The sequence below is a fragment of the Moschus berezovskii genome, chromosome 18 (assembly GCF_049115385.1).
Source record: "Moschus berezovskii isolate FMDL1 chromosome 18, NW_MosBer_1.0, whole genome shotgun sequence".
Lineage (NCBI taxonomy): Eukaryota > Metazoa > Chordata > Mammalia > Artiodactyla > Moschidae > Moschus > Moschus berezovskii.
The window spans coordinates 18,376,556-18,404,062 of NC_142477.1; the positions used below are offsets into that span (position 1 = coordinate 18,376,556).

At 49.2% G+C, this 27,507-nt stretch overlaps 1 protein-coding gene across 4 annotated transcripts in view; it reads left to right on the forward strand.

Moving 5' to 3' along the window:
* TRIO (trio Rho guanine nucleotide exchange factor) overlaps positions 1–27,507 on the forward strand; it is a 362,249-nt gene that overhangs the window by 174,688 nt on the left and 160,054 nt on the right. For all 4 annotated transcript variants that reach the window (XM_055422254.2, XM_055422251.2, XM_055422253.2 and 1 more), the window contains exons 10-11: positions 11,965–12,087; positions 21,417–21,608. In XM_055422254.2, coding sequence (XP_055278229.2) covers positions 11,965–12,087; positions 21,417–21,608 — 315 coding nt within the window. The remainder of the gene's footprint in view (positions 1–11,964; positions 12,088–21,416; positions 21,609–27,507) is intronic.

Genomic DNA, 27,507 nt, shown 5'->3' on the forward strand with positions numbered 1-27,507 from the left:
GATGATGGCTCCTGTATATCACGATGTAAGTGCCAATTTGCCAGGGGCCAGGAAGATGTTCCTGGGAGATGCGCAGATTGAGCTGGTCTTGGATGGGTGGGTGGAAAGTCAGGCGGTTGACGATTGGGTGACAGGAACTGGGAGATAGAGGAGAGACGAAATGGCAGTGTCTGTTTGGAGAGCCAGGTTGGGGCAGGTCTGGAATAGTGACCCCCATGCCTAAGGCTCTGGAGTTGTTTCTCTGAGCTTTGGGACACACTGAGGGGACGGTTTTGTGAAGTTGAGCGCTCAGAATGTTTCTGTCTTCTTTAGTGGTCTCAGCCAGCCTGCAGAGGGTTAGCACTTTCCCGTTTCACCACATCAAGGTCAAACCCACAGGCTGTGGGTTTTGACTTGATTGGCAAAGAACGGGTAGGCTTAAAACTCAACATTCAAAAAACTAAGATCATGGCATCCAGTTCCATCACTTCATGGCAAATAGATGGGGAAACAATGGAAACAGTGAAAGACTTTATTTTTGGGGGGCTCCAAAATCACTGCAGATGGTGACTGCAGCCATGAAATTAAAAGATGCTTACTCCTTGGAAGAAAGGAGCTGTGACCAACCTAAACAGCATATTAAAAAGCAGAGACATTACTTTGGCAACAAAGGTCCGTCTAGTCAAAGCTATGGTTTTTCCAGTAGTCATGTATGGATGTGAGAGTTAGACCATAAAGAAAGCTGAGCACCGAAGAATTGATGCTTTTGAACTGTGGTGTTGGAGAAGATTCTTGAGAGTCCCTTGGACTGCAAGGAGATCCACCCAGTCCATCCTAAAGGAAATCAGTCCTGAATATTCATTGGAAGGACTGATGCCAAAGCAGAAACTCCAGTACTTTGGCCACCTGATGCGAAGAACTGACTCAGTTGAAAAGACCCTGATGCTGGGAAAGATTGAAGACATGAGGAGAAGGGGACGACAGAGGTTGAGATGGTTGGATGGCATCACCATCTCAATGGACATGAGTTTGAGTAAACTTCGGGAGTTGGTGACGGACAGGGAAGCCTGGTGTGCTGCAGTCCATGGGGTTGCAGAGTTGAATATGACTGAGCGACTGAACTGAACTGAGAGGACGGGATCCACTCATCCTGGAATGATGGCTCTGGTTGCAGGGTGATGAGTGCAGTGTGAGAGCAAGATTCCAGGTGGGGAAATAGGCTGGGTCCCCATCATGGACCAACATGCAAGTCAGGGGGTCTTGGAGGACAGGGATGAAGGTCCAGGGTGCAGTGGGCTGTGTCTTATTCTCTGGTGTTTTTGCCAAGTATCTGGGATAATAGATGCTCAGTATTTGTTGAGTGAATGAATGAGTCGAAGAAGAAATGAAGGAAATTCCCTGATTTTGCTAATTGAAGACTATCTGGAGTTAGGGTCTGTGTTTACTCTAGAATGGGGGAGGATTGGCCCTCCACTGGAGTCGTCGTCTAACTGGGAGATGTTTGTGAAGGAACCTTCATGGTTAATGTTGGGGAGTTAGGGGTGACCGGAGAAGGGAGGGATCATTTCCTTGCCTGGGGGGTTCGGGAGGGGGAACTCATGTACACCTGGGGTGGATTCATGTCAATGTATGGCAAAACCAACCAATATAATATCGTAAAATAATTAGCCTCCGATAAAAATAAAAAGAAAAATTAAAGATTTCAGCCCCTTGAACACAAAGAAATGGGTTTCAGGTCCACAGAGTAGCAAGTCACCATTCCACCTTGGTTCCCGGGCTGCTAGGCTTTTGCCAGCTCGGTTTTTGACATCCCTCGATGATGCCTGACCCCAGGGGTTCTACCCACTCCGGGCCTGGCTCTTCAGGGATGGTCCCTGCACCTCACCTGTCCTGTGCTTGTTAGTTGAAGTCAGAAGGATGGGTTTTCTCATCAGGATCGTTAAGGAACCTTGAGCTTTAACATCTTCTTCTGTTTACATTCCCATAGTCATGCAGTCCGTGGGGTCGCTAAGGGTGAGACACGACTGAGCGACTTCACTTTCCCTTTTCACTTTCACGTATTGGAGAAGGAAATGGCAACCCACTCCAGTGTTCTTGCCTGGAGAATCCCAGGGACAGGGGACCCTGGTGGGCTTCTGTCTGTGGGGTCACACAGAGTCGGACACGACTGAAGTGACACAGCAGCAGCAGCAGCAGTCACAGATCTGATTGCGTCTCTGTTAAGAATGGTTGGGGAGTGCCCGTCTTTCCTGGAGAGTTTCTCAGGTAGAGTTGGGGAGTCCTGGAGTGAATGTCTGCTTAGGGATTGGGGACCTGCCGAGAGCAGACAGCGGCTGACTGCTGATCTTTCTGGTGGCTTCAGAGCGAGCTTTCAGTGCCTTTGGTCACAGGACTGGAGAAGAGACTTGACTGTCAGTCACCTTAGTAACTGCAGCTTGGAAGGAGTGGATAGTTCAGCCTTGGGGTTAAGAAGGGTGGGAGAAGAGAGCCCACAGGCGATGTGACAAGGAAGGCAGGGTGTGCAGCTGTGAGCCAGTGGGCGGGGGCGTGGGAACACAGGGGACTTAGGGGTCAGGATGACGAGGAGAGGACAGAGCCCCAGGCAGCTTGGTCTCCCCACTGTGGGGTGCCAGCCACATCACCAGCGTCCCCTAAGGCAGCGGGCCTCAGCCCTTTTGGCATCAGGCACCGGTTTTATGGAAGACACTCTCCACGGACCAGGGTCGGGGGACAGTTTCGGGATGATTCAAGTGCATTACATTTATTAAGCACCTTTTTTTCTTTATTATTACATCAGCTCCCCCTCAGATCATCAGGCATTAGATCCTGGAGGCTGGGGACCCTTGCCCTAAGGGGAGAGTGCCCAGGGATTAACTATGTATGCATATGTGTGTATGTGTATTTCTGTAGTTGTTTGTGTATCTATAGTTCAGTAGCTAGACTTAAGCTGTGCATAACATCTGGACCTATTTCTGGATAACATCTGGAAATATTAAGATGTTTCTTGGACAACTTTGGACTGTTTTAGATTGATTTCCGAATTAAGAATTTTTAAAAGTGGGAAATTCCTAAAGGTGTCAGCCCGTCTTGGTGGTGATGGTTTGGTTGGAGTTTGATGGGAATATCCAAGATGAGGGCCTCCCTGGTGGCTCAGATGGTGAAGAATCCATCTACACTGAAGGAGACCTGGGTTTGATCCCTGGGTGGGGAAGATTCCCTGGAGGAGGGCGTGGCACCCCACTTTAGTATTCTTGCCTGGAGAATCCCCATGGACAGAGGAGCCTGGTGGGCTATAGTCAGGGGTCGCCAAGAGTCGGACATGACTGAGTGACCAAGCACAGCCCATCCGAGGTGAAACTTTGTGAATAACAACCTACCTACCTCCTTTCTTTCCTGCCTCCTTCCCTGAGGTTCTTGTCCTTAAGAAATTTTATGTACTTATGTAATTAAAGCTAGGATAATATCGGGAGGAATGCGTTGTATTTTTTTCAGGAGATGGATGGGTGATGGAAAAGCTTAGAAGCCTGCCTGCCTCTTTCTGAGGCTTTTCGCCCTGATTCTGCCCCTGCTCCTTTCTGGCCAAGAAGTTGTGCATGGAGCATGGCTCCTGCCTTCCCGGGCTCTCATGGCAGTTAGGCAGAAGGAGCTCTTGCAATGCAGGGCAATTGGTTCTGAATCATATGTTCGCTCTGTGTAGCTGGACTGTGAAACTTTAAAAATAAAAAAACAAACTTCTTTTTCAGGTGAGCCTTAGGCTTAGTCTACTTTGAAGTGTTCCAAACCTGTTGTTTAAAATGTGTTCACTTATGTTGGCTGTGCTGGGTCTTGACTGCACACAGGGGCTGCTTTCTAGTTGTGGTACCCAGGCTGCTCATTGTAGCGGCTTCTTTTGTGCGGCGCACGGGCTCTAGGCCTGTGGGCTCTGGAGTTGTGGTTCTTGGAGTTTGAGTGCAGGCTCAGTGTTTGGGGCATAGGAGTTTAGTTGCTCCTTGGCATGTGGGATCTTCTCAGACTTCCCAGGGAAGTCCTGGAAACCATTTTTTTTTAAAAAATGGTTAGGAGTAAATTATATTTATAGAAGAAGCTTAATTCTAATTTTGAAATACATCAATGCAAGAAATGGGGAGCTGTGGGCTCTGCTGGAGAGGAATAGAGAAATGGCAGGGACCATTGGTTGTCAGGCCCTGTGACTGCTGGAACTAGAAGGTTCCTCCTCGTCCCCTCAGTCCCCAAGAGCCCACAGACGTGTTGAGTTTTGTGTCTGCTTCATTTCACTGTAATAGTTACGCCACACACATCAGTTCAGTTCAGTTCAGTTCAATTGCTCAGTCGTGTCCGACTCTGCGACCCCATGGACTGCAGCACGCCAGGCCTCCCTGTCCATCACCAACTCCTGGAGTTCATTCAAACTCAATGTCCATTGAGTCGGTGATGCCCTCCAACCGTCTCATCCTCTGTCGTCCCCTTCTCCTCCTGCCTTCAATCTTTCCCAGCATCGGGGTCTTTTCCAATGAGTCAGTTCTTCCCATCAGGGGGCCGAAGTATTGGAGTTTCAGCTTCAGCATCAGTCCTTCGAGTGAACATTCAGTACTGATTTCCTTTAGGATGGACGGGTTGGATCACACCACATACATCACAGAATTCAGAGCCGGAGGGCCCTGTGATCAGGTCAGGTCTGTATCTGCCATCATCGCTTTCAGCCTTGTAATTATATTACAAGCAGGGAGTGAAGTTAAGCCATCTGTAAGATATCTTGCACGGCTGACCCTTTGACTGAGACGCTGAGACCACTGTCTGTGTCCTGGTCCCGGTGGCACCCTGTGGAGTGCCCTCAGCCTTGGAACTGTCCCGGTGCCGTTAGAGTGTACAGCAGGACAGAGGAGCAAGCTTGCCCCACGCCCTCGCAACAGTGAGGAGGCATCCACTCCCCAGCCTTGTTCTTCTGCCTGTAAAGAAAGACCGACTGCTGCCCTTCTGCTGGCCTGGTTGTTCTTCTGGGGGAGGTCGTCACAAGGCAGGGAGATGGCAGCCACCCCCACGGACGGCTGAGTGAGGGCAGGGCTGGCTGCCCTGCCTTGATGGAGCTCCTGATTGGAAATATTTTTATATTTTAAATGGAAAGTTCTACAAGCTTGTCTTGCAGATGCTCCTTGGGCAGGTGCGTTCATTCAGGATTCCTCAGCCATCTGAGAAACCTGTGAGGAGCAAAAGCCTTGTAGGGAAGTTTGGTTTTGAATATGATCTTTTTTGTTCAGTTGCAAAGTCATGTCCCTGATTTTATAATCGCCAGCCACTGTTTTCAAAATGCGCTTGGGATTTGTAGTCTTCTTTGATTTACTTTTATGTTTGTTGGAAATACAGTTTCACCTGGTATTTATAATTCTGTCTAAAAGAAACCACTAGAAAAATTGTAGCCCATTTGTAATCCTGCGTGGTCGGATCATAATAGCTTTTCTTTCCAACTGATGCTTTCTGAAGGCTAAGAAAAACAAATTCGTATTTTTTTTAAACAAAGACTGTGTTTTGCTTCCTCCAGCTCTTTCTACGGGATAGCGTTTGTCTTTTACTTTTTGAAATTGTGCCTTTACGTCAAGTCTGTATTATCAGTACTCATCAGGTATGCTGTTTGCCAAACCTTGTTTTCTTTCTACAGAACTATTGAGGAATATACGGAATATTTTATGGTTGTAGTTTTAAGAAGGCGTCTCCTAGCCCCTCATGCAGGTGGCCGGTAGCGTGGGTGTTACACAGCTCTTGACTCTTTCCAGCTCGATAAATGAAGAGTTGGTCCTGTCCTTCTGCCTGGTGCTGTACTGGTGCCCAGAGGCCCATTCTGTTCGCTGTATCCGTTCTTTGAAGTGGAGACATCATGAAGCTGTCACTGGACATTTCTTCAGGAGCGAGAGGGGAACCTGTGTTCCGTAATGTGTACAGAGACCGTCACATAAACAGTACAGCAGCCTGACGTCAGTGGTGCAAGTGGCATGACTTACTAACGGTGGTACTGAAGGTCTCTCTAATCTCAGGAAAGAAAAAAGAATGTACTAAGTGCACTGGTTAAAGAGCAATGGAATGCTCATAGCCTGCGCTCCCGAAGAACCTGACATGAAATGGAAGCTGCCACAGGTGGTGGTTTGTGGGTGCGGACGGCTCCTGTGCTGTGTGCTTGGCACGCTGGGGTATAAGGTGCCTGGCAGCTCCCATCCCCATGATTATCCCCACTGAGCAGGCAGGAAGCCGCAGCTCGGGAAGGCTGTGGCTCAGGGGACTAGCATCGAGGGGATGGAGCGGGAGCTTGTAGGCGGACTGGGAGGCTGCCCTGACAGACCGATGGATCTAGTAGGAACGACTGAGATCCCGGGTGATGGGCAGAGTGTGGTGTCGACAAGAGGTGCAGAAGTGAACAAAGAGGATGTGTGTCTTCATCCTGAGCGCCTGCTGCGGGGCTGCACGTGCAGACCCCGCCTCACCCTCACCGAGGGCGTGCGCATGCGTGCACGCCCAGACACCCCCACCCCCGCGCATTCCACAAGGGTCTCCACACACACACACCCACACACACTCATTCCACAAGGGTCTACACACCCCCGCCCACGCTCATTCCACAAGGGTCTACACACACACACCCACACACACACACACTCATTCCACAAGGGTCTACACACACACACACACACACACACACCCACACTCATTCCACAAGGGTCTACACACAGACACACCCACACTCATTCCACAAGGGTCTACACACACACACACACACACACACACACACACACACACACACTCATTCCACAAGGGTCTACACATACCCCCGCCCATGCTCATTCTACAAGGGTCTACACACACACCCACACTCATTACACAAGGGTCTACACCCACACACCCACCCACGCTCATTCCACAAGGGTCTACACATACCCCCACCCACGCTCATTCTACAAGGGTCTACACACACACACACACACACGCTCATTCTACAAGGGTCTACACACACACACACACATACGCTCATTCTACAAGGGTCTACACACCCCCGCCCACACTCATTCCACAAGGGTCTACACACACACACACACACACACACACACACCCCCACACTCATTCCACAAGGGTCTACACACACACACACACGCTCATTCCACAAGGGTCTACACATACCCCCACCCACGCTCATTCTACAAGGGTCTACACACACACACACACACACGCTCATTCTACAAGGGTCTACACACACACACACACACACGCTCATTCTACAAGGGTCTACACACCCCCGCCCACACTCATTCCACAAGGGTCTACACACACACACACCCACACTCATTCCACAAGGGTCTACACACACACACACACGCTCATTCCACAAGGGTCTACACATACCCCCACCCACGCTCATTCTACAAGGGTCTACACACACACACACACACACGCTCATTCTACAAGGGTCTACACACACACACACACGCTCATTCTACAAGGGTCTACACACCCCCGCCCACACTCATTCCACAAGGGTCTACACACACACACACACACACACACACACACCCACACTCATTCCACAAGGGTCTACACACACACACACACGCTCATTCCACAAGGGTCTACACATACCCCCACCCACGCTCATTCTACAAGGGTCTACACACACACACACACACACGCTCATTCTACAAGGGTCTACACACACACACACACACGCGCTCATTCTACAAGGGTCTACACACCCCCGCCCACACTCATTCCACAAGGGTCTACACACACACACACACACACACACACACACACACACACACTCATTCCACAAGGGTCTACACACACACACACACGCTCATTCCACAAGGGTCTACACATACCCCCACCCACGCTCATTCTACAAGGGTCTACACACACACACACACACACGCTCATTCTACAAGGGTCTACACACACACACACACACGCTCATTCTACAAGGGTCTACACACCCCCGCCCACACTCATTCCACAAGGGTCTACACACACACACACACACACACACACACCCACACTCATTCCACAAGGGTCTACACACACACACACACGCTCATTCCACAAGGGTCTACACACACACACACCCACGCTCATTCTACAAGGGTCTACACACACACACACGCTCATTCTACAAGGGTCTACACACACACACACACACACACTCATTCCACAAGGGTCTACACACACACACACACACACACACACTCATACTCATTCCTCAAGGGTCTGCACCCACACACCCACCCACGCTCATTCCACAAGGGTCTACACACACACACACACACACACACACTCATTCTACAAGGGTCTACACCCACACACCCCCCCCACCCATGCTCATTCCACAAGGGTCTACACACCCCCGCCCACACTCATTCCACAAGTGCCTACACACACACACACACCCACACTCATTCTACAAGGGTCTACACCCACACACCCCCTGCCCACGCTCATTCTACAAGGGTGCACACCCCCCCACGCTCATTCTAGAAGGGTCTACACACCCCCGCCCACACTCATTCCACAAGTGTCCACACACACACACCCCCACACACTCATTCTACAAGGGTCTACACACACACACCCACACTCATTCCACAAGGGTCTACACACACACACACACCCACACTCATTCTACAAGGGTCTACACACACACACACCCACACTCATTCTACAAGGGTCTACACCCACACACACACACACACACTCATTCTACAAGGGTCTACACCCACACACCCCCTGCCCACGCTCATTCTACAAGGGTGTACACCCCCCCACGCTCATTCTAGAAGGGTCTACACACCCCCGCCCACACTCATTCCACAAGTGTCCACACACACACACCCCCCCACACTCATTCTACAAGGGTCTACACACACACACCCACACTCATTCCACAAGGGTCTACACACACACGCCCACACTCATTCTACAAGGGTCTACACCCACACACCCCGACACACATTCCACAAAGGTCTACACACACACACCCCCCCCAAACTCATTCTACAAGGGTCTACACCCACACACCCCGACACACACTCATTCCACAAGGGTCTACACACACACACACACACACACACTCATTCCACAAGGGTCTACACACCCCCGCCCACACTCATTCCACAAGGGTCGGCACACACACACACCCACCCACACTCATTCTACAAGGGTCTACACACACACACCCACACTCATTCCACAAGGGTCGGCACACACACACACCCACCCACACTCATTCTACAAGGGTCTACACACACACACCCACACTCATTCCACAAGGGTCTACACACACACGCCCACACTCATTCTACAAGGGTCTACACCCACACACCCCGACACACATTCCACAAAGGTCTACACACAGACCCCCCCCCCAAACTCATTCTACAAGGGTCTACACACACACACCCACACTCATTCTACAAGGGTCTACACCCACACACCCCGACACACACTCATTCCACAAAGGTCTACACTCATTCTACAAGGGTCTACACCCACACACCCCAACACACACTCATTCCACAAAGGTCTACACACACACACACACCCCCAAACTCATTCTACAAGGGTCTACACACACACACCCACACTCATTCTACAAGGGTCTACACCCACACACCCCGACACACACTCATTCCACAAAGGTCTACACTCATTCTACAAGGGTCTACACCCACACACCCCGACACACACTCATTCCACAAAGGTCTACACACACACACACACACACCCAAACTCATTCTACAAGGGTCTACACCCACACACCCCCGCCCACACTCATTCCACAAGGGTCTACACACCCCCGCCCACGCTCATTCCACAAGGGTCTACACACACACACACTCATTCTACAAGGGTCTACACCCACACACACCCCTACTCGTTCTACAAGGGTCTTTACACACACCCCCACCCACACTCATTCTACAAGGGTCTACACACACACACACACACCCCTACTCGTTCTACAAGGGTCTTTACACACACCCCCACCCACACTCATTCTACAAGGGTCTACACACACACACACACACACACACCCCCCTACTTATTCTACAAGGGTCTTTACACACACACACTCATTCTACAAGGGTCTTTACACACACACACACTCATTCTGCAATGGTCTACACACACACCCCCGCCCACATTCATTCTACAAGGGTCTACACACACACCCCTATTTATTCTACAAGGGTCTACACACACCCCCACCCACACTCATTCCACAAGGGTCTCCACACCCACATACACCCCTACTCGTTCTACAAGGGTCTTTACACACACATACACACCCCTGCTCATTCTACAAGGGTCTTTACATACACACACACACACTTTCACACTCATTCTGCAAGTCTTTACACACATACCCCCCTAATCATTCTACAAGAGTCTTTACACACACACACACACACACACACACGCATCTTCTCATTCTAAAGGGTCTTTACAGAGAACCACTGGAGACTTGTTCAGGTTCCCAGCCCATTTTCTTTACAAGCACTGCTAGCTTGCTAAGCTCTGGGCAGAAAGGTCCCTGCCCTGAGTCAGGCCAGGGGTCCCTGGCGTGGAGCAGAGGAGGACAAGTCCAGTTGTCCCTGGACAGCGGGCTCTGGCCCTTTCCAGTGGCTTGTTTCTAGATGTCTGTCTGCACAGCTGATCTGTCTACAGTGTAGGTGACAAAGGGCGAGGGACCGGTTTTATAGCCACGAACCTCACATTAAGGCCACTTTTATTTAGGTTTTAGCTGACATGCCGTTGGCAGGCAGCATTAAGTTAGTGTCGGGTGTGCTCTGTGGTGGCCTGACTTTTGCATGCATTATGAAATGACCACCGTGATCAATTGAGCACCCACCTGTCTCCGTACGGAGTTGACTGCAGTATTACCGACACTGCCTTACACCCCTCACCCTGAGGTGCCTTTACTTTTGCAGTTTACCTGCAGACTTGAGTGGCTGGTCCTCTTCCAGGGTGCCTTCTAGACCACTGTCCTGGCCACTCAGCCCCAGTCGGTTCTTTAGTCCAACGTCGTCTGAATCTGTGTGCTTGGTTACCATGGTTACTAATTACCGAGTCCGAGGTGACCATCGGTACTTTTGCAACACGCGAAACACATGAACAAGTTCCTTCAGGTATTTTAATAATATCTTTTCCTGAAAGTTTCTAGCTAAAGATATCACTGATGGAGGTGTTTTTTTTGCTGGTTCTCCCCTCTCCAGAAAGAGATAAATGTGTCTTTGATGTTGTCTAAATGTTTTGTTTGGTACTGTGTGGAGTTGCTCAAGTACTGCCAGTGAACTGCTCAGTTCCAATCGCGGCCTTAAAAACACTGGGTTGCCTTACTTTACTGTCACTCTTTCTTCAGTGTGGAGGACTTCAACTGTCAAAAACTTTTATGTATTTTTGTTCATGAAATATTCAGCTTTCACAACAGCTTAGTTTATGGAATAAATTATCATCAAAGACCAGGGCAGAGGCATTTAAGTGTTTTGTTTTTTGAGTTTTATTTATATGTTTCGACTCTTAGAAGAGACAGGAAAACATGAACTCAGTAGTTAAAAACTAGAATTGTCTGAGTTGTGAAGCTTTGAGCATTAAGTTAAAGTGCTCCTCTGTGTCTTAATGATCATGATCCCACACAAAATCCAGGCAGTGTGGGTGGCTCGGTGATACGTAAACTGGGGTGAGATTTAACTGAATCGTTATTGCGTGTAACATGTATACATAAGCAGATTTGCACTTGTTAAAGTAAGAGCTGATTACTCTTAATCGTGATGGGAAGTCTGACCGAAGGTGTAATTCTCAACAACTTAGTGTCTGGTTATTTTCTTTTTTTCTCCTTTGTTTCTTGCGTCCTACAGAGTTTTGATAAGAGAACTGTATCTTTAAAGGAGAGCCCTTCACACTGAACGAGGCCAGCATGGTTTTTATGGCATGTGTGTCTGTGTTTCATTGTAGGTGCTGGACTGGATCGAGAACCATGGAGAAGCATTTCTGAGTAAACACACAGGTGTAGGGAAATCGCTTCATCGGGCCAGGGCTTTGCAGAAACGTCATGAGGATTTTGAAGAAGTAGCACAGGTAAGACCTCACCGTTTTCTCCCATAATCTCTCTGTGTTTGGCTTTGAATTACGGTTTTAACCCCATCTCTGATGACTTAGCTTCAGCGAGGCATGTTTGAGGTGATGCTTGGATTTCAGGGTGAAGCTGTCACTGTCTGGGCACAAAGGTGACTTAGACAGTGGATCCTACGGTAAACGTGACGGTCTTGAAACAGGAACATGTCTCGGATGTTTTCGCCATGTTTGTTGTGCCGATCTCTGTTGACTAGTTTGTCAGTGGGGGAATAGCGGTCTCTGAACGTCGGTAATGATGGGCCAACGTTTCTTTCCCCTCTTCTCCTTTTAAATGCTTGTGCTTCAGAAATAGGAGGCAGGGGTGTGGTTCATTCATAGCCCAGAAGTTTGAATGGTGACTGTGATCCTCTCCAGTTGTGTGACTTTGGAAAAGTCTCTTAGCCTTTCTGAGGTTGACTCCCTGACCTGAGGAGTAGGCGTGGTGGGGGCTGCTGGAAGGAAAGGGAAGTCAGGTGTGTGTGATCCTGTCAGGGGTGGTGTATCTGGCCCAGGTCTTTCCTGCAGCTCGCTGCTGTTTGGTAAACATGCCTCTCCTTTTGCTTTCTGTTTTGAAAGACAGAGGAGTGAAGGCGGGAGGGGTTCTCTTCCCGTGATCTGTGTACTAGCCGGGGTAAAAGTTGTTTTCAGAAGGAGCTGTAGGATGAATCCATCCTGAGACACGTGGTGAACCCGAGGATCACCAAAGGCTGTAGGATGAATCCATCCTGAGACACGTGGTAAACCCGAGGATCACCAAAGGCAGGGTCTCAGCCACCAGAGAGAGATGACAGCATCCCACCCGAGAAGGACTCGAAGCTGACTTCTCACCCATAACTGCGGATTCTGGAAGACGGTGGGACGGAGTCCTAAGGGAAAGGAACTCTGAAGCTGGAATTCCACACCCCGTGGATGTCAGTTCAACAGTGAAGCTGAAACAGAAACCAAGACTTGAGAGCTTACCAGTCGTGTAAAGAAGAGCTGCAGTGCACGGCTTAATCAGAGTAACGGGAGCCCCCTCCTCGTATACACTCCACCAGTTCAGGGACTCGGTGGTGTTCACGTCTCTGTCACTAGCATGTGGAACAAGGCTGGTGTGGTGCAGCTGAGTGTCTGGCAGTGTTTGTTAAATGAATTAATTAAATGAATAAAAAGGAAGTATGAGAAGGAAGAGGGGCTTCCCAGGTGGCACAGCGGATAAGAATTCGCCTTCCAGTGCAGGAGATGTGGGTTCTGTCCCTGGGTCAGGAAGATCCCCTGGAGAAGGAAAAGGCAACCTGCTCCATTATTCTTGCTTGGAGAATCCCATGGACGAGGAGCTTGGCAGGCCGCAGTCCCTGGGGTCACAAAGAGTTGGACACGACTGAGCACACGAGAAGAAAGGACCGAGATCGGCAGTGAGCACAGCGATTGGTAAACGTGTTTGCAAATCGAAGGATTGGCCATTTAGACCGAAGACGACAGACTTGGGGGGAGGTTAAAAACAAGATGGTAGAGACTTCCCTCTACTAAGGGGGCGACAGAGGATGAGATGGCTGGATGGCATCACTGACTCAGTGGACGTGAGTTTGAGCAGACTCCGGGAGATGGCGAAGGACAGGGAGGCCTGGCGTGCTGCGGTCCAGGGGTCACAAAGAGCTGGACACTACTGAGGGACTGACCAGCAGCGACAGAGACTCCCCTGGTGCTGGTTGTTGAGAACCTGCCTTCCAGCGCAGGGGATGCAGGTTTGGTCCTTTGTTGGGGAAGTACGATCCCACATGCTGCAGGGCACCATAGCTGCTGCACCTGTGCGCTGCAGTGAAGACCCGTGCAGCCAGTAAATGGACGCGCCAAACCAAAGCAAAACCCCCACAAAGTAAATGGAGCAAAGCCCTAGAGCCCCTGAACACGGAAGGTGGAGAACTCTCCTGAGGGGTATGGCAGGAGGTAGTGTGTCTCAGATTTGTAAATTCCGGTGTGCATGGTAGCATTGTTGAATGACCATTAGAGACAGGATAGACAGCACCACTTTCCGTAAGTATAAAGAAAAAACTGCAGAAAACCAGGTAAATAAAAACTCAGGAAAATGGGCCTAATGGAAGTGAAAGAAAGAACAACAAAAATCGTGTAAGAAATCCAAAATAAGACGTAGCGTGCATGCGTGTATGTGCTAAGCTGCTTCGCTCATGTCCTTTTGTTTACGACCCTGTGGACTGTAGCCTGCCAGACTCCTTTCTGCCATTCTCCAGGCAAGAATACTGGAGTGAGTTGCCATGCCCTCCTCCAGGGGATCTTCCCAACCTCGGGATTGAGCCCACGTCTCCTATATCTCCTGCATTGGCAGGCAGATTCTTTACCACTAGTGCCACCAGGGAAGCCCAAGATGTAGCAATTTGTCACTAAATAGCAGTAATCACCAGAGAAGGCAATGGTACCCCACCCACTTCAGTACTCTTGCCTGGAGAATCCCATGGATGGAGGAGCCTGGTAGGTTGCAGTCCATGGGGTTGCTAAGGGTTGGACACGACTGAGTGACTTTACTTTCACTTTTCACTTTCACACATTGGAGAAGGAAATGGCAACCCACTACAGTGTTCTTGCCTGGAGAGTCCCAGGGACGGGGGAGCCTGGTGGGCTTCTGTCTGTGGGGTCGCACAGAGTCGGACACGACTGAAGTGACTTAACAGCGGCAGCAGTAATCAGACTGAATGTAAAATAGAGTACACCTGTTAAAAGAGTCTCTGTGTATTTTTTTAAATCATACTGTGTATTGTTTTCAGAGGGCACACCTAAAACATTAAATACTCAGGAAGTTTGAAAGTGTTTTGCTGTTTGCTAAGTCGTGTCTGACTCTTTGCCACCCGATGGACTGCAGCACGCCATGAAAGTATATGAAGTGTTAGAAAAAGGTCCACAAGGCAAATACAAACCATGGGAAATTGGTGTAGAAATGTTGATATTAAGCAAATAGACTTGAAAGCATAAAAACACTAGAAATAAAGAGAGCCTTTAGTTATAAAAGGAAGATATCTGTATACATCTGATGATTTCATCTCAAAATCCATAACCCCAAATAAGCAGCAATAATCAGCTATGTGTGTCCATGGGTTTTACATCGCAGAGGGTTCACTTGTGAGCTAGATTTATTAGGGGACTGATGTGAGAGGTAGTCATGAGAAAAGAAAGCAAACTGTGCTTCAGTCCTGTTGAGTGAAAATGCCTCTTAAAAGTCACCTCCTTGATGGTCTTCATGTGTAAAATTAAACTGACAACCCAGCCTTCGCCTTTCTTGATCTTAGAAGCAGGTTGGGAACGGCTGTGTGTTCAGCAGCCTTCCTGCCCCTGGGGTGTGTCTGTGGACTTCCCTTTTCCACGTTACATGTGAGCTTCCTTTTTATGGATGCTGGTAAATATTTTGCCTTCCTCTTATAGCCAAAGAAATGTGGGAAATGTGCTCTGATCTCCCCTTGACATTTCCATCAGATAAGGTCCTGCCACAGCCATGTGGTTTGAGGATGGATTTGAAATTCGGATCCTCTGAGCAAAGACGTCAGGTACCAAAGACCCTAAGAGGCGGGACAGCAAACAAGTAGTTTATTCACCCGGGACTGTGGGCTCGCCCGCCCAGCCCCTTCCTTGCACCTTCCCGAGCGCACCCTAGCGTGTCTGCCAGTATCCTCCTGTGTGGCTAGCACCCCATGGACCCCTTCGTCCAATTCCTCTGGTTCCTTTTGTTCTTAATTAGGGAGATCTCTTCTGTGGCTACCTTTGCCCTTTTCATGGTGAACTTACTTCCTCAGATCTAAGAAGACCATCAGTGCTTGTCAACACCGGTGTTCGGGGGCAGCAAGGGTGGGATGCTTTCTTTGTGGGCCCTGTTTGTGCCTTCAGGTCTCTAGGGGAGCCATGGGTCACAGCAGCAGCACCCCGGGCAGAGGGCTGCCTTCACACCAGTTCCGGGAAAGGCTGGGCCTTGTCTGCTCCATTGCCCCCTGATTGTCATGGCTTTCGTATCATCTTTGGCACCTTGTTCCTGGGATTCTTAAGGGTACCCGCTTTTGCCTTTAATTGGAAGTCGTTAAGCTCAAATCTGAACTGTGCGTGAATGTAAGCACCTTTTGCTCGCTTTTCAGACATCTGCCCTTGTTGCCTTCCCTCCGTTTTTCACCTGATCACTGGTCGTGTGCCAGGCATTATGCCAGGCACTGGGGGGCCACGTCTGACACCCACCTCTCCTCTCGGGGGCCTCTCTCCTTTGCAGACCCGCCCGGGTGGGAGAAGGCTCTGAACTCTCCACCCTGAACTTGGCCACCTGTGCCCCCTCCCACCCCAGTGCCAGGACCCAGCCGCTCACCTCTGGCCTCTTTTCCCAGCATCTCCAGCTTCTTGTTCTCTTAGCTCTTTTCCTTCTAGGATGAAATATTTATCGACCCTCCCCTCTCTTGTGGGCTTCCCTGGTAGCTCAGATAGTAAAGAATCCGCCGGCAATGCAAGAGACCCAGGTTCTATCCCTGGGTCAGGAAGATCCTCTGGAGAAGGGAATGGCAACCCACTCCAGTATTCTTGCCTGGAGAATTCCATGGACAGAGGAGCCTGGTGGGCTACAGTGTATGGGGTCACAAAGAGTCGGACAAGACTGAGTGACTAACATATATGTATATATATCTCCCCTCTCTTGAAGATTGTCCCTTGATTCTGCTCCATGTTTTTAGAGACCGGCTGGTTTTGAAGGACTGTTGGGTGCCTTTCCTCGGCCTCCTCATTGCCATGTGGCAGGCCAACTAGCTTTCTGCATCTCTAGCTGATTAAACTGCGACCCGGGGCCTGCAGTGACATGCCGTGGCCCAGGGTGGATATTCAGCAGTCTGTCACTGTAACCTGGACCAGCCACTTAGGTAAATCCCCTCCACTCACCTTCAAGTGAAAACCTCTGACCCTTTTTGTGTCCACAAACACGTGTCCACCTCAGTGTGTGTGCAGCCTCAGCCCCGAGGGGCCACTGATGGAGTGCCAGAACCCCGTGGCCGCTGCCCGCGCACCTGCAGATACCACGTGTCACTGCCCCCCTCGGGCTGGTTCCGAAGAGAGTGTTCTGCTCAGAGGACATGGGGTGGGTGGGAGCGGGGGTGCACCCTAGACGATAAGATTAGATTCGGTGTAGGACAGTGGGGACGTTCACAGCCCTGAAGAAGCAGGGTGGCCTTCTTCTCTCTAGCCCCCCACCTTGCTTGATAAAGATCCTTTGAGGGGCTAGGAGGACAGTATTTTAAGTGAGGAGAGCCCTGAGCTGTGAGGTGGCTCCAGACAGAGCCTGGTTTGATCAAGACCACGTGCAGTAGATTTGGGCTTGGCAAACTGTGGTCTGGGTATCAAGCCAGATCGCACTCTGCGTTTGTAGCTTCGTTCATGGAAGGCTGTCTGGCTCTTCCCAGAGAAGAAGGTGACATCAGCCTTGCTCTCCTGCAGGGAGAGCTGAGACCCGGAGTGCCTGCCTTCCCAGCTTTCCCTGTCCGCCCTCTCATCTCTGAATGCTTTCTGTCAAAGCAAAGTGTAATGCACGTCCTGTGTCCGAGGTAAATCTAAGGTCATGCTTCAGATTTATGGGGTTCTTTTGGACAGAAAGGCCTTTGGAGGCACGTTCAAAATAGAAACAGAAGCATCTTTATTGCTTAATGAAGAGCCGGTTCTCATTTTTCTGAAACGTGCTTGTAAGGTAAAACAAATTTTGGGTTTAGGGAGAAGAAATTTCTTTTTCCGAGTTAAGTTTAAGACGCATTAGTGTGTGTCTTGGGGTTTTGTTTTTGAAGGATCCTTTGTAAAATGAGTTCTAAATTGTCTTTAATTTCAAGATGTTGAACTAGCAGTGTATTAAACGAATTTTTCTTCAAGTCAACTTCTTCAAAACTTGCTATGGTGAAGTAACATGACAGAGATTCAGAAAGGAAGTGTCGAAAGTCTTTTGGTTTAACTAATTTAAAAGGTACTAAATATAGATCATTCTATAGAACAGTTCTGGTGTTTGGAGGAGGAACCTGGAAAGAGCTTCGTGTTTACTTGGTGGCAGCGAGTCCTGCAGCTGTGTGACTGCTGCATGCCCTGGACGGCACCACCGGGGCCCTGAGCTCGGGCTGGTTCAGACCTGCTGGTCCGGCATCGCACCATTTCTGCACACAGTCTGGCAGAGCCAAGAACCTCCTGACTGATCTGCAGACCCATTCCTCCTTTATGTTGTACAGTGATTGTGAGTGGAATGACTCCGTGCTAATGAATTTCTGGAGCGTGGCAGATGCAGCCATGTTGCATGCTCACACCAGAGTTTTTAAAAAAGAAATTAACAGTGCTTTCCACGTGAAGCTTTTTGCAAGTGACTCTGGGAAAACAAGGTGCCGTTTGACAGTCATCTGCTCTTTTAGCTTCTAAAGAAACATCCAAGTCAATGTTCCTTTTTAGATTTACAAAGCTGTGCAGTCCCTATCAAACTGCTGCTGCTAAGTCGCTTCAGTCGTGTCCAACTCTGTGTGACCCCATAGACGGCAGCCGACCAGGCTCCGCAACTGGAACAAAAAATTTCACAGTTTGTATGGAAACACAAAAGACCCCAAATAGCCAAAGCAATTTTGACAAAGAAAAACTGTGCTGGAGGAATCAAGCTTCCTGACTTCAAACTATATGACAAAGCTGCAGTCATCAAGACAGTGTGGTACTGGCAACGAAACAGAAATATAGACCAATGAAACAAGCTCAGAAGCCCAGAGATTAGACTGACACACCTATGGGCACCTTACCTTTGACGAAAGAGGCAAGAATATGCAATGAAGATGGAGAAAAGACAGCCTCTTCAATAAATGCCACTGGGAAAACTGGACAGCTACATGTAAAAGAATTAAACTAGAGCACTTCCTAACATCATACCCAAAAATAAACTCAAAATGAATCAAAGACTTAAATGTAAGGTCAGAAACTGTAAAACTCTTAGAGGAAAATAGGCAGAAGACTCCTTGACATGCATCATAGCAATATCCTCTGTGACCCACCTCCTAGAGTAATGGAAATAAAAATAAACAAATGAGACCTAATTAAACTTAAAAGCTTTTGCACAGCAAAGGAAACAGTAAACAAGATTAGAAGGCAACCCTCAGAATGGGAGAAGATAATTGCACATGGAACAACTGACAAAGGATTAATCTCTACAGGTTTTAAACGTGCAGGAAAGTTGGAAATACAGCCTAGAAAACTTGCTTTCCTCCAACCATTGCCTGTCTGTTTCTTACCAAAAAGAACATTGTCTTGTACAACCGGATTCACACCATGAGAATCAGGAAATTGATGCTGACGCGTGCCTGCCTTCTGACACTCCGGCCCCGCAGTGGCCGTGTCTCATGGCTCCCGTGTAGAGTCACCCGTCACGTTTGGTGTCCTTCAGCCTGGAGCCACTCCTCTGTCCTTGCGTAACGTCTGAGTCCTGACGTTTGGAGAAGGCCCCTCACTTTGGGTTTGTCTGATGTCTCCTCGCAGTTGTATTCTGGCTACAAGACTTCAACAGGCGTATCCCGGAAGCCCTGCCAGGCCCTCCTCACACCCTCCCGTCGAGTGGCACGCAGCTTAATCTGTGCTGTAACGTTTGGGGTCCACTCCGATCCCTGGCTTAAGGTGGTGTCTGCCAGATGGCTCCTCTGTACAGCGAGTCCTCCCCCTCTGTAGTTACTGAGTGCTTTGTGGCGCTTTGAAATGCTGTAACATGCTGTCCATCGTCCACGTTTGCTTCTTGTTGTCGGTGGGAACTCCTGGTTTCCTAGTGCCTGGATGGATGACCTTCCGTCACCTGCACTGGCCCCGCTGATGCTCAGTTGCCCCTCACTAGGCCAGCGTGTGCCTCCTCAAACTGCCTTTTCCGCCCTGTCCTGTCCTCATCATCCTTGGGCTCTGCCTCGCTTTGGGGCTCATCTCGTACTGGAGTCAGTCCTGTCTCCTCAGACCCCCATTTCCCTGCAGAGCAGGCTGTTGCTCAGAAATAGAGACCCGGGTCCCACCTGCTCTTTGCCGTTGCTCCATCGCTGTTCTTGGGTCCTCTCGGGAGATTGGTGGGGGGGCGTGAGCGAGTGTGCCCATGCAGGTTTGCACATCAGCCTGTGGAAAACTGTGTCTGCACGTGGACCTCCCAGTTCCAGTCCAGTGCCCCCAGGCTGACTCAGGTCTTCTCCTTGTGCATATTTGTAACTCCGTTGTCCAAAATGAGGAACCCAGCTCTCAGAATCCTTGTTAGTCTGTTGGCTTAGTAGGTGAATACCCCAGAGGATCCCAGTCTCCACCCGGCAGGCGGCCCACTGCCGGCTGCATGTGCCCCACTGGGCTCGGTCTCCCCGCACCCTGGGCCCCCGCCTGTCTCACCCGTGAGACCCGATCCTGCTCGGCTGTGGGACTGAACTGCTGGGGGAGGAGAAGGTTGACAGGCTCAGTCTCTGTCTCAGGAACTGCACGCTTCCTCTGGGCCTCGTCGGGGGCCCAGATTCTGTTCGTTCCTGTCTGAGATCCTCCGGCCTGGCTCACTGCTTCCCGTCCCCATCAGCACCCTCTCTCTGGCAGTTTCCCTGAGCAGCATCAGGTCTCTAACAGCCCTGTTGATTTGAGGAACCGCTTTGCAGCCTGATTTATCAAAAATTCAAACAGTTATTTTCAGAGTATTTTAGACACCCTTTTGCACTCAACCCTCAGCTCTTTAAAACTCTGGCTACTTTATAGCCATTGCAGTTATTATTTCTTTTTTCTTAAAACAGTATATCCCCTAAGTAGGGGAAAAAATAATAATAATAAGCACAGAATTGCTGATAAGCAGAAACAAGTGAAAAGGGACAGCAGTTTGTGTATGTTTGCAACGTAACCTTTTCACTTGCTTTTGGGGAATTATCCTAAAGCAGTACATCAATACCGAAAGACGCAAAACTGGAACTCTGCACCCCGTCATAAAACCAGGAGAAAAAGTGAAGCAGGCGTTTGTGGCTAGGAGCTCCCTTCGGGCTGTAGCAAAAAGCCAGAAGCCCTTTTGTGAGTCACAGGACAGCCAGCGGCTGCCTACAGATAACCCCATCGCAGCCCCAGACGGAAGGGCTTTGCCGTGAGGTTCAGAGTTTAATAGCTCAGTTAAGGTGGCAAAGGCTGCTGATGGAGGTGTTCTGAGCTCCTGGAATCATCTCTCATCCTGTTGATGTGCAGAAAGGAGCAGCACTCGCCAGCTCTGTTCCCGTGTATCATGGCTCCCAGCTGGGCCAGCTTGTCTGATATTCACCTGCTGTGTCTCTGAACGTTCTCTCACGCAGAACACGTACACCAATGCAGATAAGCTACTCGAGGCGGCCGAGCAGCTGGCCCAGACCGGGGAATGTGACCCGGAAGAGATCTATCAGGCTGCCCATCAGCTCGAGGACCGGATACAGGATTTCGTGCGGCGCGTCGAGCAGCGGAAGATCCTCCTGGACATGTCGGTGTCCTTTCACACCCACGTGAAAGAGGTAAGCTCCGGGGCACAAAGATGGAGCCCTGCCCGCAAGGGCCTTGTGATGTCAGGAAACGGACCAGAGGCAGCCGGTGAGGATGTGTCGCCCGCGGGTGGTGGTGGCGGGGACCCAGCCGGCCTTGCAGACCTGCCCGTGTCACACAGGCACACACACGCCATCACCCAGAAGGTGCCTGCCAGGAGCAGACCTGTGAGGGTGGGGGTGGCTGGGGAGCTGTGGGTCAGGAGGGGAGCAGGAAAACAGGGGCTGAAGGAGACCCTTGGAGAGAGGAGGGCATGTCCATTTTAGCAGAAGCGGATGACCTGCACTTCGGGGTCAGGGCTGTGGGGCTTGCTTTCTGCCTGTGAGCCTGTCATGCGGTTGAAGGCACGGCTGCTCTCTGATTTTATCAGACTGTGGCTGCCCTCAGATACTCCTAGAAGTGCATTTTACATAGTGCTGAATTTATTACTAACAGTGCTATCACAGGTAAGCTCTCCTGGTAAACTTGTCTTCGGATAAGAGATAATGTGTGTAATTTGGTAAGTGGGAAGTAGGTTGGTATTAATTATATCTTGCATGTGTGTTATTCTTAGTGAAAACCATAGTCCAGTATAAAATTAAAAAGAAAATCATAGGAAGTTACAGTTGAAGAAATTATAATATTGTGTAACTTTTGAGGTAGAAGGATTTATAATAACAGCTGAAGTTTTCAGTGGGACCTCAAACTTAAAATGCCACCTTTACTGCATCTTATTCTTAAGGGGACAGATTTCTCCATTTCACAGCTCTTTATAAACTGGAGATGGGGGCCCTTGTAGGTAATTTGAGGTTGAGTCCGGAAAGGCCGTAGTAACAGGCTAGGAAGAAAGACCTAGAAGGAGCCAGACTATGGAAGACACTTGCAGATGGGTAGGCCTGGCTTGCCTTGTTTAAAGACATTCACTCAGGAACTTGTGAATTTGTTTAATGGAAAAGGACTCTGCAGGTCTCGGATCTTGGGCAGTCAGTCCTCAACTGGGCCATTTGTAGCTTGAATGTTTGACTCCAGGAAAACCACATTCACTTTCAACTCTGAAATTTTGTGAGCCCTGGAAGTCTAATATGTGATAGTCGCTCAGTCGCGTCCGATTCTTTGCAGCTCTCCGGACCATAGCCCACCAGGCTCCTCTGTCCATGGGATTCTCTAGGCAGGAATACTGGACTGGGTTGCTATGCCCTCCTCCAGGGGAGGCTAGGATAGGGAGTGTATGTGGCGAATGCCTGGGACCCTGAGCAGCCCATTCTGGGAAGGGGGCTGGTGCCCTTTAGATCCTGGACTCTTTCTCAGCATAGAAAACTGACAGGAGCAGCTTCTCTTTCTGGTTTAGTAATGCCACCCCTGAAAAAGACATCACAGTGTTTACAAAGACACTATTTTTCTCCAAGGAGACACGTTAAGTAGACACTGATTCACTGTAGTTTCTGACTACGGGTGCATGTTCACCAGTTCCTCACTCATCTTGAGTCAAGCCGCTACCACTAACTAGTCTCTCTGCCCCTGCCAGCTCCCAGCCCTGCCACCAGAAATACACGTGTCGTGACTTAGATCACCTTGCTCTTGTACCGTCAGTGATTCTCTGTATCTGGAGCACCAGCCCGAAACACCACAGTATCCTCACAGTCTGGTGCATGCAGTGGGATGCACTGCCTTTCTTCTCTTCCGCAGCAGTTAGCTATCCATGCCCCACCGCCCCGCAGCCCCGCACTCTAGAACTTTCTGTCCACGCACCTGTTACAGCTCCTGTTTGGGGATAGCTGTGGGTTACTCTCTCTTTTCCATCAGTATTATTATAGGATGTTATTCTCTGATGTATTTTTTCCACCCTGAGAGAGAGAAAGATGCTGTGCATGAAAAAGCAGGTTGTGTCTTTGCTCTTTAAGCTGTGACAGACAGAAAGCAGAGCCGGCCGGACCTTCCGAGGGAGGCGTGGTGGGTGGGGGCTGCTGTTCCTCACCCAGGCTGCAGGGGGCGCTGTGGACCTGGATGGGCCCCTGGGCAGCGTGCACATACTGAGCTGCGCGGAGGACAGAAGGCCTGGAGTCTGCAGGGCGCGCAGGAGCCGGTGATGGGATGCCTGTGTGGCAGGCCTCAGGTTAGGGATATTCTTAGCAGGATTCGTGAGGATTTAACTCACATTTAGAGCAAAAAAAAAGGCGCTGCTTACGACTTTGGTCAACTTTTCCACTTTTTGTTACGGTTCTCGCGCAGCATGCACTGAAGGAAGCCAGCACGAAAGCCTTTCACAAAAGCCGTTCTCCAGAGACTTCAGTCTGGGTTCACTGGATTCTGTAACATCAGCAGCATTTTTAAGGAAACATTGTACAGTGAAAGCAGTCTAGTTGGCCAGCTATAGAATCTGTTGTGTCAGTAGGCCTGGACATGTATTGAAAAGTGAAAATACATTTTGTTCTCTTGACTTACACTGCAGGAACTTCTAGTATATGTGAAGTTTGTAGACTAAGGAGAACTTAAACCTGTTTGAAAAGTGAAGTGGTTCTGTTTAACAGTTCGAGACGTTTCCATGTATTCATTCTTTCCTTTGTATTTGAAAAACCATCACAGTGGCAGAGAAACTGGTGTGTTTACTGTGAATTTGGTTCCTCGTAAACGTGTGCCCCCAAAGTGACCTGGGCCAGGGGAGGGTTGGGCGACAGTTGTGGGGAGGGGTGCCAGAGTACCAGAGGGGAGGCCTTTAGGGAAGCTGTTCACCCACGGGCATGGAATGTGCTGTGATTCTTCCCCTCGAGGTGCTTGGACTTCATTTTTAGCCCCCGTCATTTGGTCGGTAGATTATTATTTTTTTCCTGACCAGCCCAGGAACCTTCTTCCATCTCCTCTCTCTCTGCTGCACGAATGTCCTCTGACCCGCCAGGGTACTTGGCAGGTCTTACATAGGAAGGAATGGTTTCTTCAGTCATTGCGTTTTGAAAACAGTTATTGAAAAATGACTTCGTTTAGAATAAATTTGATTATCTGCTTTAAAACAAAATTAAAAGTGAGAGAAAGGCCAGGAGAAGGAAATCACGCTAATTAAATGTGTGTTTGCATCAAGGCACTAAATATTTTAACATATCAGATGAATGAAAACTTGCTAGAGATGTAAGTTGTCAGAATGAATTTTTCTCAAGCAGTTCATATGACTTTAAATCACACAGAGCAAGATAGAAAAAGTGAGTTGCCATTTTTGTTTAGGCAAATACAGGCAGCTTTTAAGAAGTTAACGGTCAGAGGTTCTCCTGACATGGACGTTCACCATCCTCACACCCATATGTTTGGCTGTGCTTTTATTTCTCACTTGATCTGGAGCATAGCCCCCTCCATCTTGTGGTCAATCTTTGGCTCTCTGGGGATCAAGTAATTCAGAGGTGATCTCATTAACAGCCAACTTGGAGAAGGTGCCAGTGCATGGTCATACCTGCTCAGTGTTGGGTCGGAAATTTCTTTGAGTGAAGGTTGGTGGTTGTAAGTCTTGTTGCAGATCAAGCACTTAGGCTCAGCATGGAGACCTCAGCCTCCACTCTCTTATACCCGGAGGACAGAACATAGGTGCTTGATCCCAGGAAGAAGGAAAAGAGGAGACACAGCCAATCCATGAACAGCATCAGTTTGAACTGCACAGGTCTGCACGCGCGTGGCTGTTTTTCACCTGCACGATCTGCAGATGCGGGGGGACCCTGGATGCAGAAGGCTGAGTGTGGATCCTCCATGGATTTCTGACTGTGTCCCTACCCCTGTGTTGTTCAAGGGTCAGCTGCATTTTCACATGGATGGCAAGTGTTTTATACCTTGATGTTGAATGCAGAGGTGGCTAAGAGAGGTGGTGAGCTCTAATCTCACCCTTAAACCCAGATTGGGAAGCGTCCTGGGACGCTTTTCTTGTTTTTTGTTCCCTCTGAAAGTATTCGTGAAATTATTTAATCTCTCATGAGACTTGAAGACTGTTCATCTATCCTTTTTTTTTTTTAAAAGATTTTGAAGTAGTGGTGTTTAAAAGGAATGTTGATTTTAAGAGAGAGTTTGTCTTCTATCTGTTATCTCTTTCTTCCCTTCAATTTTTGTTGCATTTTATTCCCCTCAGTTCTGATTATGATTCTCCCTTTGGAGACTTTTGTTACCGGTTCTCCTTTCCTTTTGAAGGCACTCACCACCGTTTATTCTTTCATCATCCATTTACTCTTTTCACTCATTCATTCCAAAGTGTCTCCCAAGCCAGCTGTAACATCCAGAGAGGGATGTAAAAATGAATGACAAGGGAAGAACAGTCTTTTGTGTGTGTCACATATTTTAGATGTCTGTTTGTTTCTCCTGCTAGAAGTTGAGTCACTTGAAGACCAGAACCTCGTTTCCCTTGTCTGCCTCCCAGACTTAGCAGATACTCGGTCACTTCGTGGAACAAACGATGTCTATTTCTAGCTGATCATCCCCAAGACTTAATGATAGAGGGCCATGGTTCCATTTTCAAATATAGCAAAGGCATAATTATTGTCATCCATTCATACTCTTCAACTTCATTCTCAAAATTGGGTCCCGAGTCAACGGATAATTACCTTTGAAACGTGTGGGTTATTTGAGGCAGCCAGGTGGTGACCTTGAGTCCTCTGCCAGAGTTTATTCCTGGAACCCAGTCAGTAGCCTTGAGCTGTTTTTTTGTTCTTGTTCAGTTGGTTCCCAGGAGCCATGGTTTCCCAGGAAAGATGATTCCCGTTGGAATCGGGCTGTGATTCTTGCTGGGTTAAGTCAAGAAGCCTTTTGTTGCTATTTCTGCAAGCTTACACCCTGAACTGGGACAAGTTTTTGTTTAGGGAAATGCCCGAGAAAGAGGGACCTTTCATTTTATTCAGAAGTCAGAAATAAAGGCCTCCCCACCACCTGGAGATGTTTTGGTCATGGCATGCCAGCCTGGCTTCATTTCTGTGGCTAACAGTTAAGCAGGCAGACCTCTTTCTTTGCCCTGGGCCAGCGGCCAGCATCCCCCGGGAGCAGGGAGAGCCCCGTGGGGACCCTGCTCCTGCTCGGTGTGGGATCATGAGAACACAGGAGCTCAAGGCTCCTGTTTTCAGGGTGTGGAGCTTCCCAGCTGCTTCTCCCACCATCCTCACCACGTTTGAAAACCTCCCTTGTGACTCTTCCACCAGCCAGCGCTCAAAGGGCCTAGATTCCTTTTCTCTTCTTTCCCCATGGAGCTGGAGAGGCAGTCCGGCATCTGGCAGTTAAACTGATTCAGGAAAGGTTAAACCAACTATAGGCAGCTTGTGGCCCTCGCATGGACCACAGTTACCCTCTTGCAGTGGGTGGGTCTTGCAGTTGCAGGCAGTGGCGGTCAGACCTGTTCAGGATACCTGCCCTTTCCAGTTGAGTTCAGTTCAGTTCAGTCGCTCAGTCGTGTCCGACTCTTTGCGACCCCATGGACCACAGCCCGCCAGGCCTCCCTGTCCATCGCCAACTCCCAGAGTTCACTCAGACTCACGTCCATTGAGGCGGTGATGCCATCCAGCCATCTCATCCTTTGTTATCTCCTTCTTCTCCCGCCTTCAATCTTTCCCAGCATCAGGGTCTTTTCAAATGAGTCAGTTCTTCGCAGGTGGCCAAACCATTGGAGTTTCAGCTTCAGTCCTTCCAGTGAACATTCAGGACTGATCTCCTTTAGAATGGACTGGTTGGATCTCCTTGCAGTCCAAGGGACTCTCAACAGTCCTCTCCAACACCACAGTTCAAAAGCATCAATTCTTTGACGCTCAGCTTTCTTTATAGTCCAACTCTCACATCCATACGTGACCACTGGAAAAACCATAGCTTTGACTAGACGGACCTTTGTTGGCAAAGTAATGTCTCTGCTTTTTAATATGCTGTCTAGGTTGATCATAACTTTTC